The 14,794-nt window shown below is 49.8% G+C and overlaps 1 protein-coding gene across 3 annotated transcripts in view; it reads left to right on the top strand.

Moving 5' to 3' along the window:
- Positions 1–14,794, top strand: part of LOC118229755 (cytoplasmic protein NCK1-like) — a 50,707-nt gene that overhangs the window by 16,307 nt on the left and 19,606 nt on the right. For 2 of the 3 annotated variants that reach the window (XM_035422072.1, XM_035422073.1), the window contains exon 2: positions 11,594–11,837. In XM_035422072.1, coding sequence (XP_035277963.1) covers positions 11,612–11,837 — 226 coding nt within the window. In that variant the 5' untranslated portion in view covers positions 11,594–11,611. Of the gene's footprint in view, positions 1–6,988; positions 7,014–11,593; positions 11,838–14,794 lie in introns of those variants that run through there. The other variant, XM_035422074.1, reaches the window with a different exon arrangement.

Raw genomic sequence — 14,794 nt, 5'->3', positions numbered from 1 at the left:
GATTTAAAGGACCTCCCAGTTTTGAATTTATTGCTGTTGTTTGGACCACTGTTCCCCTAAATTGCTACCAAAGTTTTCTACTTTATGTCTGCATGACTGTCTTCAGTGCTGTCGGTGATTTTTGATTTCTCGTGATGCGCTTTCACAGAAGTAGATTCTTTTTTGTAGCACCTCAGATTTAGAGAAGGGCCTGTCTTTGGTTATGGAGCCCAGAACAATTTCGGCCACAGCGGCCCATCGCTGGTTTCGCCATTCATTTGAAAAAAGAAAAAACCCAAACCGCAAGTTTCTTCCTCTTTTGTTTGCGACCTTCGTGTTCGCTCTGTCTAAGTATACCCTATATGTTGTGAGGGAGCCCTTGAAGGGGCGTGCAGTTAGCTTTGGTGGTCGACATGACGGCCTAGGCCTATATCATGACGGTTTTGATTGTACCACCTGTGGTTTTCTCGGGGTGCCACAGGGTTCCACATCTAAGAACAGTGAACCAGGTGGGGCCACGAATAGACAGCCTACCCCGGCCTCGCCCATAGGCTGCCTCTGTGTGGCAGGACGGAGTGTGGCACAGTGGGTAAGGAACTGCGCTTGTAACCGAAAGGTCGCAGGTTCGATTCCCGGGTAAGGACACTGCCGTTGTACCCTTGAGCAAGGTACTTAACCTGCATTGCTTCAGTATATATCCAGCTGTATAAATGGATACAATGTAAAGTGCTATGTAAAAAAAGTTGTGTAAGTCGCTCTGGATAAGAGCGTCTGCTAAATGCTTGTAATGTAATGTAATGTAATGTAATGTGTGAACTCTCACGGCTGCCACCGTTGGGTCCTGAAGGCTCAGAGAACTTGCTGTTCAGCGACGGCCGTGCCTGACTGCACTTCCTGTCGATGTTTATTATTTAACGCTCTCTGATTCACGCAGAGGCAAGGAAAACGTTTTGCGTCCAAGGTTTGGGTTCCAAAATAAACCGATGAACGTCGCCCTGGGAACCGTTTTGCTTCATGGGATAGATGTAGGAAAGATGTGGATCAACCTAGTCATATTGAGGAAGCTTCTGAATTTGGCCCGGTACTGGAGCCTTGTGTGTTAAATGAACACACTTGGGGTTTTTTTTCTTTCTTCTGTTTTTGTTTCTGTAAAGGGTTTCCTCCTCCTTATAGGTTTACAGGATGTGGGTTACGTGGCCCGGGCTGCGCGCAGTGTTTTGGGAAGCCGCGTTTCCAAGAAAGGCCGATGATTGCCAGCGTTTCGCAGGTGTCAGACGCGCCTCAGCCGACGCAGGCCGGGCACGGCTCGCTCGTACCGCCCGCTCCCAGGTCGCCGTTTGGTTTTGCATATTTCCGCCCGCCGGGCCCCAAACGCGTGGCGCATGTGCCTGCGAAGCAAACAAAAGTGTCTCTCGTGCGCAGAAACGAGAAGAACCCACTCCCCAGGGACCCCCCCCCCCTGTTAGCAAACATTGCCCGTGAAGAAGTGGGGGGGGGGGTAGGTGTATTGTTACTGTTTATTTCCTGCAAAATGTCTCCCAAAATTGGCCTCCAAAAACTGCTTTTCACAGACAGTCTTAAGGGCAACACTGGGGGTTTATTCATATGGAATTCTAGCCAGTTTACTGCATGTGTCCAGTATTTATTTTGCTGTCTGATTTGAAATTCATTTTAAAAGAACCTATTGTGAGGGAAAGATATACTCGGTAGTTTCTGTGCATAAGTTTCTCGTTTGTGTCTAGATCTGGTGACAGCGTTTCTGCGCTGGAAGCGCAGGGGGGGGGGAGTTGCGGTTTTGTTCAGCGTCACCGCATCGCCTCGAAAAGAAGCGGAGCTGCAGCTGAAAGGGCTTCGTCTGGGTTTTTACAGAAGCTGCCGCCGCTGACAGAGCCCCAGGTGTTTGTTCCGGGGGCGCCCTCCGCTCGATGCTTTTCGGGGTCGCTCGCTCGCTTGCAGCTTGCAGCCTGCAGCGTAGGGTAGCCTCCCCGCTCGTTTCCTGAGACCTGGCCTCATTTCCAGGACCTCGCTGCGGAGCTAAGGCCAAGAGACGTGACGTCGCGGGTCTCTGGCCCTAGCTTGGCCCCTAAACCCGCCAGCGGGTGGTAACCTGAAACCGCGAGGGCACCCGCCCTCCCCCCAGGAGGAGGCTGGCGGTGGGTCGGGGGAAGGGCGGCGAGGGGGACTCGTACCGCTGACCTGGCGTGACTCCCTCACTTAAGCCTCCTGCTCACCTCTCTGCTGGTGGTCTCTCGCTTCCCTATTGCCTGCCTGCTTGGTACCCTAGAAGAGGGAAGTAGAACCACAAGCTGAGAACTGCTGTTAAAAAAACCTGGAGTTCACATTCTCGTCTCCAAATTCATTCCTCTTTACAGAGCCCCTCCTGGCCAGTCCTGTCCCCTGCCTGGCTCAGCCGATCAAGGGGCATTCTGATGCTTCTAATTTCTGCATGCTGATAGGAGCCAATGCCATGGCACAGAAAACGTGAACGTAAATAGGCCTACTTATTCTTGGAGGGAAGGCTGCTCTTTGTTTGTGAATAGCATGACGTGTTTATCTTTGATCTATCTTAAGATTAGCAGGCTGTGAGCACATAGCTGAGCAGACTTATGAAGTGTTTGTTAGGAAGTTCCCAGTACTCCGAATCGTTGGTGAGATAAGAGCTTATCTGGGGAAATTGAATGGTAGCTATAGGAAGTGTTGACATGTCAGTGAGAACTTTTCAAGCAAATGATTACTCTTAAGATTTCATCAGGTTATGAGTGATGTAGGCTATTTCAGCTGTCTGCTCAAAGCTAACACCTCTAATGCTTTAATCACCCTAAGAGCTGATATTTCTTTGGAAAATAAAGGCAGTCGACCTCACCTCTCTTACTTTTTGGTTGTCTGCCATGTTCTTTTCGTTACCTCTTTGATACTTTCTCCTCATTGGCTGTGCTCACTTGCAGCGGTTCACATTGGCTGGTGCCCAGCTTTATTACGCGACTGAGGCAACCTCGCAGAACCAGTCTCGCTGGGTTCTAGTTTTCCTCTAGCACGGCTCATTTAACTGTTACTCCACTGTTTTTTCCTGGGTCCCTGATTAAACAGCCAGTCCTGTGAGGCAGTCTGCTGAAACCCCGCCCCCAACCCCTCCACCCCCCACCCCCCACCCCCTCCACCCCCTCCCCCCTCTGCCTTTGCGGTTAGGGTCGTAAAACTGCGAGGTGGCGGTGCAAGCGGAGGGGACTTCGTGAAAGCACGGCGGAGTTTGGGCAACCTGCGGAAAAACAGATGGCGCCTGGTTTCATCTGCAGCCGGATTGAAACCCAGATTGGGGCGGAGGGGGGGTGGGGGGGGCGGGGGGAGGAGAGAGAAACGTCGTTTTATTGAGCCCCGCTAGCTCACGCCACCCATTTGTTCCGCTGCGTGGCCTCGAAAACAAGACCGCAAGATTAATGCCCCTCCCGCGGCCACGAGGTGTGGCGGCTCGCTCCCCTCTCTCGCGTCGCGGGGCGCGCCGCCGCAGCTGTCGGACCGGCCCGGAGCATCCACCGTCTCAACTTTGGCGGCCCTGCTGCCGTCACCCTGGCGCGTCTCTCTGAGGTTTTCGAAAAGGAGGTGAGAGAGACGCGGCGGGACGCGTTCGCTCGGTGCTTTCGCTTATTTTGGGGAAGCGGGAGCGATCGGCGCGGAAGCGGCCGTACGTCACGTCTAGCGCGCGGGGCGGGGGGGGGGGGGGGGGGAGGGCGGATGAGAAAGCAGACGGCCTCGGCCCGGAGTCGTGCCCAGCTTTTTTTGGGCCGCGGCGGAGAAGCCAAAGAGAGCGCCCGCCGCCGTGCGCGCTCCTGTTGTTATCTGAAGAAAGGCCCGTTCGCAAAGCAGAAAACGGCTTTTTGTGAAGGGGCTGGATTCCTTTGCGTGGCCGCCTGGCTTTCCTTAATTTAATTAGAGGACGCTGCCCGAGAGAAGAGGTGGGCAGAGCGATGATTATGAGCCATGGCCCGGCACCGTGAAGTGTTCCAAACAAAGACACAAACATTAGTGTGCATCTGAATGCACTGCACTTAAGTTCAACATATACGCACGTGCATGCACTCACACACACGCACACGCACATGCATACATACATTCATACTTACGTCCATACATACATACACAGACATGTATACACACACGTGCCTGTACACACACACATGCGCACCGCACACAGACACACACACACACACACGCACGCTTATCTCACGTGCGGGAGGGATATGTTTTACGGCCGGGTTTGTTCTGGGAGGTTAATGGGGTTGGGGGGGGGGGGTGGGGGGTGGGGCGCAGAACCAGCCAAGTTCAATACTTTGCTTGATGCAAAGCGGTCACCAGCTGGGCAGGTCACAGCCGCCTCCCCCAGACAAAGCGCACAGTATCGGTCACGCCCAGACCGGGGTTGGGGTGGGGGGCGGGTGGGGGGGGGGGGGCGGTCTGGACCCGTCTGGCTGACCCGCGGTGTCGGTGTTGAGAGTCGGGGGAAGGGAGGGAGCTGGGCCTCTTGATGTTTCGCTAACGTCCCGTTCGTCTCCGCCTCCAGCCGCGGAGCGGGGTCCGCGTTTATCTTCGGGTCGCCGGGTAAGCCGAAAGGCGAGCGGTCATCGGCCGCGACGCTCGCCCCCCCCCCGTTACGGGAACGGCGGGGCGGGGCGGGGCGGGGAAGAGGCCGTCTATTTTAAACGCGGGGCCTTGGTGCCAGCCTCCCCCTCAGACGCCGCTGACAGGCTCCAGACGGCAGCGCTCTCGACAGCTACACAGCGCCTCCTCGCCTGGCCTCCGGACGCAGCCTTAGTCTGCACTTGAAAGAGCAACTGTGTTAGATACCTATGCTTTTTTTATTGTCTTTAAAAAAAACTGGCCCACAAACGTCATTTTTATATATATATATATATATATATAAGTTGTAAATGATGCATACTACCAATAATAGGTCTGTCAAAGTTCTGCATTTGTTTTAATACTCAATGGTGGCATGCAAATACATTGTGGAATCAGACACACCTGCACACCTGCTCATAATTTGCCGCCCGCATGAAGTCAATGTATGGGAAACACGCTGGACATTGTAATACCTCAAACAACCCTCCCTCAAGGAGACAGCAGCATTGCCCCTCTTGGGATTAAAACCTGCAGCCTTCAGGTTGCAAAAACCAGTACCCGAAGCGCCGCACCGCAGTAGCATACACTATGTTTCATTTCCTCTTGTGCTTGCTTAGGCCTTTTGTGGTTAATAGTCCTGCATGCTGAAGGCGACCTCTGGCACGGTTATAACAATGACGTCCTTTATTTACGGCGCGCAGCATCCACCAGCCCCTTCAAGGGGCTGATCGCGCGGTTTTTCGAGTCGTCTGATCTTGGCTCGGCTGCTCTTTTTGTTTTTTTTTTTTCAGCGCGTTGGGTTGTGCTTTTCCCAGCATGCATCGCTGAGTCCGCGTGTCAGACCTCCCTCGGGGCGGTCACCGCGTCGGTCCTGTGATCCCGCTTCAGGGCGGGTCTGTGTTTACGTCCAGGCGTCCAGCTGCACGCTCTCAGCCGCCTCGCGCTTTGAGTAAATAAACACGGCGCCGCGGCTAACGGCTTCCAAATGCGAGACGGGGAGAAGGAAGCCCTCTGACGAGAGCGTCCCGGATGCCTTTTCTTAACGTTTACATCGGGAGAGCTGTTTGTTTAAAAAAAAAAAGGTGTGTGAGGAGAGGAGTGGGGGAGGGGGTGGTGGCGGGGGGCTGGGATTTGTAAATCCAGCAGAAGTACCTCAGAGAGGATGGCCCTTTGCAAATTTTACACCATGACTGTCTCTTTCCCCCTCTCTCTTGCTCTCTCTCTTTCGCTCCCTCTCTCCATGTCTCTCTCTCTCCCTCTTACGCAAGTGATCTGTCGGTTTCCAGCCTCTTGTGTTGCTGTTTTTAATAAGCCCCTTGCGCCAGTAACTTTGTGACACCCTTTAGAGGGCCGCCAGCACGAGCAGCCCACATCCTCCCTTTGTGTCAGACTGACCGCTCTGCCCGTGACCGTGGTCCACAGCCCCCCCCCCGCTATCTCTCTGCACTTCCTGTTGGATTTTTTTTGGGGGCGACAATGGACAATCCTGGACCGTCCAATGGATGCTGCCTCAGAGGAAGCCGGGCCCATTTCTGAAATTTGTGCAAGCTTGCCGATCGTGTGACGCAGAGCGTTGACTGTGTCTGTCGGGAAAGCCTGGGGGGGGGGGGGGGGGGGCTAGAGACCGAAAACAATGGAATTCCCCCTCCGTTTACTGGTTGTTTATTCGCGTTGATGAAGCGATTTTAATTTGAGTCATTGACCTGGGTTCAGTGAACATTCGCCCCTAAACTTTGATTAAACCTAACTTTGGGCTTTTGATCGAACGTCGAAAGTCAAGTGCTCGTTTCGTTCTTCGCAAAAAATGGTCCGCCGAGATTATTTTTGCGATTGCTAAACTCCCCCGTGCCTGTGAAGAATGAAGTCAACGCTCGCTTTTAATCATAAGCCAGTTGAGGACAGACGCTGACTGAAGTCAGGCCATTGTTTTTTTTTTTTTTGAAAAGCCTGAAATATCTGGCGAATGTTGCAGTTTATATCGCACACGTCACAGGTGGCGATGTCGTTGCTCTGTAATTAATTTCGTTTCTGGGGCTGTTTGTTTTCCGCACAGAACAAACAGATTTAGCTACATAAATACGGCACTCTGGCTGAAAATGAATCGCTGAGTTTGACGATGCAGAAGGTGACTTCATTTCTTAGTGTTAATGTGCTGTACGTCTGCTTCTCTGGCAAATCTCTGAACGTGGACGTAGTTTTGCTCTGCCTTCTCAGGTGCTCACAGAATTACCTAACCTTTATCTATCTAACCTTTGCTCTCATCATGTTTTTAGTATATTAATATGAGCCACCCAACATGAAATCACTTGCAGCAGCACTTAGAGTAATCTTCGTTTAGTTTTTGCATTTTTTTCATTTTCTTTTAACAGATTTAAATAAATCAAAACAACTTTGATTTGGACAGCTTTGATGTGGAACAGGTGAGCCTTGAATTATTTGCTTAAATATATATATTTTTTGTAGATGATGCTAGGGATAAGTAGGACTACGAGTCTTTTTAATGGGACTACATGTCATTTTGTAGTAGTGTTGTAGAGTCAGTGTCTGATGTGCTGTAGCTATTTTATCCAGTATAGATTTCACCAGATAGCCTAATAGAGCCCACATAAAGCTGGGCAAATGATGGCCAGGTTTATATTAGAATGTGAAAATAAATCTTTAATCCTGTGTTTTGTGAAACTTGTGACCCGCGGGCAATGATCCTTACAGGGCAAGGTTATGAAAGTGTGGTGTGTCAAGTCAAATGTTTCCAAGGGTAATCATCTCATACAGCCACTACAGGTGCGCTTTAGTTTTGACTTCCGGGCCTCTTGAAATGCGGTGTAATTTTATCATATGTAATTTCAAATAATATTATTATATTATAATGCATTTTTCATTCAATTATTGTTACACAGAGTGCATACAGTAGAACAAAAACCATCAGTCTAAAAAAAGTTTTAAAGAGACTTTTAAATTAAAAAGAGGAGTAGATACAATAACATGCAGTCATAGCCAGAATAGCCGTCAACATCTGACTCCCTGTTCCCTTGCACTCAATGCTCAGTTCTGTGAAATATCCCAGATTTAAACGGAACAAAAATGAATTATTCATTCGCTTTAAACTGTGGCGTGTTATTTGTCCCGTTGTTGCTGTGACATGTTTTAAGTGTGACGTCGTGCCGGGAGACGGCGACAGTAATATTAGTGTTTGACTCGGGGAGCGATGACTCCCTCGCGTTCCTCCGGCCCCTCCCCCTGCCTGTGCGCCGTGGCGCTGCGGGGGTCAGGGGCCGGCGGGTTCCTCCAGCCGCTGAGGCATGAGTCATTTGGGGGGGGGGGGGAGGAGGGGAAAAGAGCGTGTGAGATTTATTAACCCTCGCTTTCCTGGTGGATGCTGACTGTGTTGTTTTAGTTTTAATCCTGCTGTATGTTACTCGATGACACGATCTGCGTAGTTGCAGCTAGCTACATAAATAACGAGAGGACATTGTGTGCTAACTGACTGCAGTGGATTAATCACTGGGTTGTGTGCTGACTGCTGGTGATTCTGAGGGAGTGGGAGTGCGTGTATGCATTTGTGTGTGAGCGTGCGCGCGTGTGCCTGTGTGCTAGCGTAGGTGTGTGGGGAAATATATGGGGTGTTGATGACGGAGGACACCGACCAAGGTTGGAAACTCAGCACAGACCCACCAGGACAATGGGATCGAGCGTAGCCAACCGGCTCACGGTGTGATGGCAGTCTGAGCCGGGGTGATGTCACCGGCTGACTGTGCCAAGGGGTGTAAACAGAGGACCGGTTATCCCCCAAAGACTCGGAGTTCTCATTTTGTCAGCTGCAGAGTCCATTTGCCTGGCGGCCCCTGTGGCTTTTGAATGGGACCTGTGGTCGGGCTTGTCAGTTTGCAGTAGCATGACGTAACTCAGCATAGCTCTTGTGCTCCTGTAATAAAATGCTCTAGTGCAAAGTGCACTTAACTGTCCTACATTTTCTTTGAAAGACTTATTTTCCTTTTCTCTGGGTGAGACATTTTGTGAAAGCATTCTGTCCCATTTGGAGTAGGCTACTGCGTGTGTTGCTTCAACACGTGGTGAAATGCCATTTTTCATTTTAGTCATTCGGTCATTGCGAGTTTCTCATTTTTTTGGTGAACTAAATAAACGTCACACTCCTGTTTGGCTTTGCATTGCTCGCGGCTGACTAGAGAGCTGTTAAAATAACTGAACTGAATCCCTGTGGTCGCCCAGCAAGCTGACCCCAAGCCACAAGTGCTGGCTCAAAGGGAGTAGTACTTAAAGGGATGGCTCAATCGATAACATGCCCTACAACTCAAATAACAGCAAAAACCCAGATAGCGAGCTGTCCCTTTAACAATGACTCACGGTTTATTGCAGTTCTTCTGACACTCCTTTATTGCAAACACAGATTGGGTTAGCAATCGCTAAAAATCAGTGGGAGAAGCTATTTGCTTTGGGTGTAAAGCTTTATTTGTAATACCAATGTAAGTTTACGACAAATGCCACTTGAATACAGGCCCAGTTTACAAGTATTCTTACTGTATTGTGACATTTGCCTGAATGATAGCCCCCGCTAACTTCAGAAAGCCTGCCGTGCTGTACGATTGGTCATGGGTACTGTGTGAAGCGGGCTCAGAATTGTTCTCCTGCCGCGTCCAGTCGCTCGCCGCTTCTTCCGGCGCACTGTGACCATCTCCGGCCCTTCGTCGGTTCTTTTGTGCCCGAAATGTCAGAGCCCCTGTGGCGCACCTCTGAGTCAGCGTAACGGCGTGGGTAAGCTCCCCTGTGCGCGTCCCGAGGTCCCGACAGGCCCAGCCGCTCCAGGCCGGATGCAATCGGGGTGGGCGGGCCACTCTGCCCATTGCCCCGCCCACTTCCCTCCCCCCTTGCTACAATTGGTGCAAATTGATTTTTAACAGAAGCATTTGCATCAAACCAGCAGTAATTCCAGAGATTTGGCTCTGCAGAAAAGGGCTTGCATGCCCCGAGTGTGATGGTATTGATTTGGAAGTTATTAAGGCCATTATTCTATTGGCTGTCAGGGGTACAGTTTTCCTTTTAAAGGTGAAATTCAGTGTAACTACACCCAGAGTTTGCTCTGGTGTTCTTTGCTGGGCCGCAAGAGGAATTGTGCTGTTGTTGTGTCCAAATTAATCTATTGTGTTGTCAGAGACACCCTTGGGGATATGTCCACTGCGCATCTCTACATCAAAAGCACTATAGAAATAATATTGAACAGAGTTTAGAAGACTTCTTAGAATGTTGCTAGTAGGCTTTAAACCTGGCCACTGATGCCTCAGTTTTCCATGAGATTTTGAGGTGGCATATTGGTGTTAGAGACAGAGGGGAAAAAGAGGCGATGACAGCATACTGAAAATGCTGAAGGAAGAGCTGAAAAAGTGGCGATTGACGTCTTTCCCTCAAATTAGGCTGCTAGCCGTCTGAGCCGCTAAGCCTCTTTCATAGGAATGCATGGTCTCGCACTCACTCAGACGTGCTAGCTAAGCGCAGACTCTCAAATGTATGTGTTTAACATTTACTGAGAGTGCGCAGCGAGGAATACGGTCACACGCTCATTCATAATCACTCGCACACGCGAACGCGCACGAAGGCCTCCCACGCGTCGCGCGCTACGTCCCGCACACACGCAAAAAGCGCCGCGCGCCGCACTCGACCCCGTAGCCGCACTTCAACATTTCTTGTTCTCGTTTTCACTTGCAGGATGTAAATAAAGTGTTAATTATTTGCTTTTCTCTGAGTGGGGAGGGGAAAAAAAAAAAAAAAGGTCACCGAAGTTCACACACTACGCAGAGGTTTGTTTAACCGAGTTCGTTGTGGTTTGGCTCCCTGTTCTGGCCCCCCCCCCCCCCCCCCCACCCCCGGACGCTACGTTAAAAATATCGGGAGAAAGGTTTATTTTCAACCGCTGCGACTTCGCCGCTGCACTCGCAGGACCTCTCACGGCCCGCTTTGGGGATATTCGGCCCAGTGAATTATGGGTTCAGGGCCGGCAGTTTCCATGTTCTGCGTGCCCTAGTTTACATTTGGGCAGGGCCTCCGATGGATACAAGGAAGTCTCATGTTACCCATAAGGCTACTCTCATGAGTTTTGGCTTGCTCAGTTTTTTTTTCTTCTTCTTCTTCTGGTCCAGATAATAGATTAGGAGTTGGCCTACTATCTGACAGAAGCCAGAGCTTTCTACCCGTTTGTGACATCACTCCTGAGTGTTATTGAAAGCAGGGTTCTTTGAGATCGGTTTGCTGGGAAAGTTCCTTTTTACCAGCACATGATTTGCTCGACTCTATTTTTGTCCCTGTGCATTTGATCAATCTTACAAAATGGAAGGCATCCTAAAGGCACACGATATCCACTGCAGCTCTTTGAATATTGGTTGGGCCTGCTCGTACGCATAATATTCCAAGTTTGGAGATGGTATGGCCAGAATGGCGAGTCTAATCTGACCGGTGTGTCTCAAGCGACGCTTGTCGTCCGGGTTTTTGAAACGTTGTGTAACCTGAGAGGGGGGAAGCCACAGCCTTTTTTCGTTGTTTGTCGGCACGCTGTTACATTTGATACTGGACTTGCGCATGCTTTATCTCTCTTATCTGGGTTTCGGGATGTTGTGTAGACTGCTCCATCTGTCGGCTGCGTCTGTAACTGATTCACTGATTCCCTCGTGGCAGCAGAAGTGCAGAACGTATAAAGCACGTGTTTGTGCGTGATTTCCATATTCTCTCTCTTCTTTCTTAGAAATGATAATGCTTTTGGATGTTGTTTCCTTAACATATTTTGTTCCACTGGTTTGGTTTTACACAGGTAATTGTCTCGAAAGGCCTTACTTTGTTATTTTTTTCCCTTTTTTTTGATGTTATTTGTATTTATTTTAGTGTTGTTTTGTTTGTTTGCCGTTTTATTTTGTAGATAGGATTTCCTTTATTGAGAATAAGTTGTCCTTCGTGGCTAATTGTAGTCTCTGTATCTCTTTATTTGCCTGTCTCTCAGTACTGAGGCCGGTGGAAGATGACGGATGAGGTGATTGTCATCGCCAAGTTTGACTACACGGCCCAGCAGGACCAGGAGCTGGACATCAGGAAGAATGAGCGGCTCTGGCTGCTGGACGACTCCAAGTCGTGGTGGCGCGTGCGGAACGCCACCAACAAGACGGGCTTCGTGCCCTCCAACTACGTGGAGCGGAAGAACAGCGCCCGGAAGGCCTCCATCGTCAAGAACCTGAAGGACACGCTGGGTAAAACTCCTCACGTTGACCTTTTTTTTGCGGCCATTTTGTTTCGTGATCAACGTTATTGCCAAAGTGTAGGCTATTTTCTAGTTTACTGCATCCTTCTGTATGAACAGTGTGCATATAACAAAAAAAGAGCGTGTGAACTGCCTTGCTCTTCTAGTCTTCCTTCTTAGAGTGCGACTAAAATTCTAGGACCATTCTAGAATTCGTTACCAGGGAAGTGGTTTTGATTGACATGGCGAGTAATACGTATTTATCAGCAATCCTGCCTGGGGTAAAGCCAAAGCACTTGATAGAATCCTGTTCAGGACAGCTGGGAGATTGCACAGTGAAGAAGTCTGGTTGCATGCTAGTCCCTCACAAACTGCTTGAGTATATTGCAGCTCTTTTCAGAATGCCTGCAATTTAGCATTCTAAATTTGGGAAAAAAATCTAAAATAAGGGATATAAGGTTGTTCAAAATGTCTTGCAAAGTCCATGTTCTTGGTGATTACATGGCTTGTTTTGTCCCAAGGATATGACGCTATAACTTTCTTTTTATGTGGAGCATAAAGGGCATTCTCTAAATATTTTAAGAGGATAATTTGACCATGGGTTTTTTTTTTTTTAGTTCCATTGTTTAAAAACTGGAATGTCCTTTCGTGACACTTCTTTTGCGAAAACATTGGAAGCGCCACCGAACTGTCGTTTTAGTGATTGTGCCCTTGAAGCGAAAAGCTTTTTCTGCGCGCGAAAAAATGTGCCTGATTGTGAAGATCGAAAGCGTCAAACTCGGAGCAGCCTGCTTTTATCAGCCGCGACTCTGGATTTTTTTCTCTTGAAGGTCGTGGCGCTCTCCTTTCCTCCCCTGACCCTGGAAACGAAACGGACGGGGCAGTATCTCGTAAACCGGGGGGGGGGGGGGGGGGGCGGATGGGTCTTGCGTTCTGCAGAAGAAAGAAATTCTTGTGGTGAACTTGCTGCGGTTGTTTTCTTAAACTGATTGAACAAGATTTACTGCCGTTGGACTGGGAATGCTTCTTTTATTTGTGGACAGGAACAACAAAATGATTGCCTTGTGTATGATTAGTATATACAGTCAGCGTAGGAAAAAAACGACTTCCAAAGCCAGTGTAGCTTTGTTTTTCCCTGTCCTGCTTTTTCTCTCTTTTTTTTGTACAGTAATTTGATATGTTTGAGCTAACTGGCATTTGCCTCTGGTGAAATGCCGAAAAAAAAAAAAGCTTCAAAGGACCAGTATATTGAGTTCACTTTAAGTTCCTCTGTTTCTTACCAGAGCCCAGCGGGGTCTGGGGAAGGAAGGTGGTCAAGAGTAGAAATAAGGGCTTCTTGCTTTTGCCACTTCTTTCCGTTTGTTGTCCAGACAGCAGTAACAGGCCTGCTCCGCAACGAATCGCAACGAAAAAAAAAAAAAAAAATTAGGAACAAAAAGTACTGTATTAAGGAAGTAAATGCTTGAAATAAAACATAATTTGCCAATGGAGAGAAAGTTTCACTTATTACCAATTTCCTTAAAACTAGCTGAATAATATTGTGTGCGAAGTACTCTTGTGAAGTAAAAGATCTGATTACAAAGGATATTACATTTAGGCTATTGAGATTGAGATTAAATTAAGATATTTTTGTTTGCACTGTGATTATTGCTTCACGGAGTAAGGAGAGACTTCCCCCTTTGCTTGAAAATAAAAATAAAATTAGGAAGAATGTAGGGCCTATATAATTTGTGCTTGGAAAAAAACCGTAAATCAATTGCACCTGAAGGACCGTTTGAAAACGTGGTAATGGACAGTGCAGAAACCAAGGATACCAAGGATAGCATTTGCTCTGAAAAGACAAGCCTTTTGTGCTGTATATATCTACTGATGCTGACCGGGGGTGGCACACACAAACCGCAAATGCAGTTATATAAACTACGACTCGAGTGGAAAAAGCTGTCTTTCCTGTGTGAAGCTCGCACCGGCCCCCTGGTTGGTCCAGGCCAGAGTGAAACTCGCACCGGTCCCTTGGTTGGTCCAGGCCAGAGTGAAACTCGCACCGGTCCCTTGGTTGGTCCAGGCCAGAGTGAAACTCGCACCGGTCCCTTGGTTGGTCCAGGCCAGAGTGAAGCTCGCACCGGTCCTTTGGTTGGTCCAGGCCAGAGTGAAACTCGCACCGGTCCTTTGGTTGGTCGAGGCCAGAGTGAAACTCGCACCGGTCCCTTGGTTGGTCCAGGCCAGAGTGAAGCTCGCACCGGTCCCTTGGTTGGTCCAGGCCAGAGTGAAGCTCGCACCGGTCCCTTGGTTGGTCCAGGCCAGAGTGAAGCTCGCACCGGTCCCTTGGTTGGTCCAGGCCAGAGTGAAGCTCGCACCGGCCCCTTGGTTGGTCGAGGCCAGAGTGAAACTCGCACCGGTCCCTTGGTTGGTCGAGGCCAGAGTGAAACTCGCACCGGTCCCTTGGTTGGTCCAGGCCAGAGTGAAACTCGCACCGGTCCCTTGGTTGGTCGAGGCCAGAGTGAAACTCGCACCGGTCCCTTGGTTGGTCGAGGCCAGAGTGAAGCTCGCACCGGTCCCTTGGTTGGTCGAGGCCTAGAATGCGTCTTGTTTCGTTTCTGGCGCTCGTTTGAGATGTGAAACCGGAGAGCTGTAGCGGTCCGGCGGTCCCGTCGACAGGAGGGGCGGCCCTCGCTCCCGGCCGGGCTCTCCTCCGCGGTTCGTCAGGCGTAACCGGAGCCGGAGTGGAAAGCGTCTTCTTCCTTTCCTTCGAGGCGACGTCGGCGGTGGGGGGCGGCCCGAGACGATAAGGCGAAGCCTGTGGACAGGTAAATCCGGCCCTGCCCCCAGGGCGGCGTTGCTGCGGGTTTAACACAAAAGCAGCGTTTCTGAGGGGGAAAGATTTCCGTTTTTTTTTAAGTCGTTGGGACTTTGGGTGCCGGAACTGGTTTTCGGTTACACGTTCGGCATTGCCCGGGCAACGCGGCCTCT

The sequence above is a fragment of the Anguilla anguilla genome, chromosome 6 (assembly GCF_013347855.1).
Source record: "Anguilla anguilla isolate fAngAng1 chromosome 6, fAngAng1.pri, whole genome shotgun sequence".
Taxonomy (NCBI): domain Eukaryota; kingdom Metazoa; phylum Chordata; class Actinopteri; order Anguilliformes; family Anguillidae; genus Anguilla; species Anguilla anguilla.
Note: the sequence above shows the minus strand (reverse complement) of the source record. Positions and strands in the feature narration are given on the sequence as shown.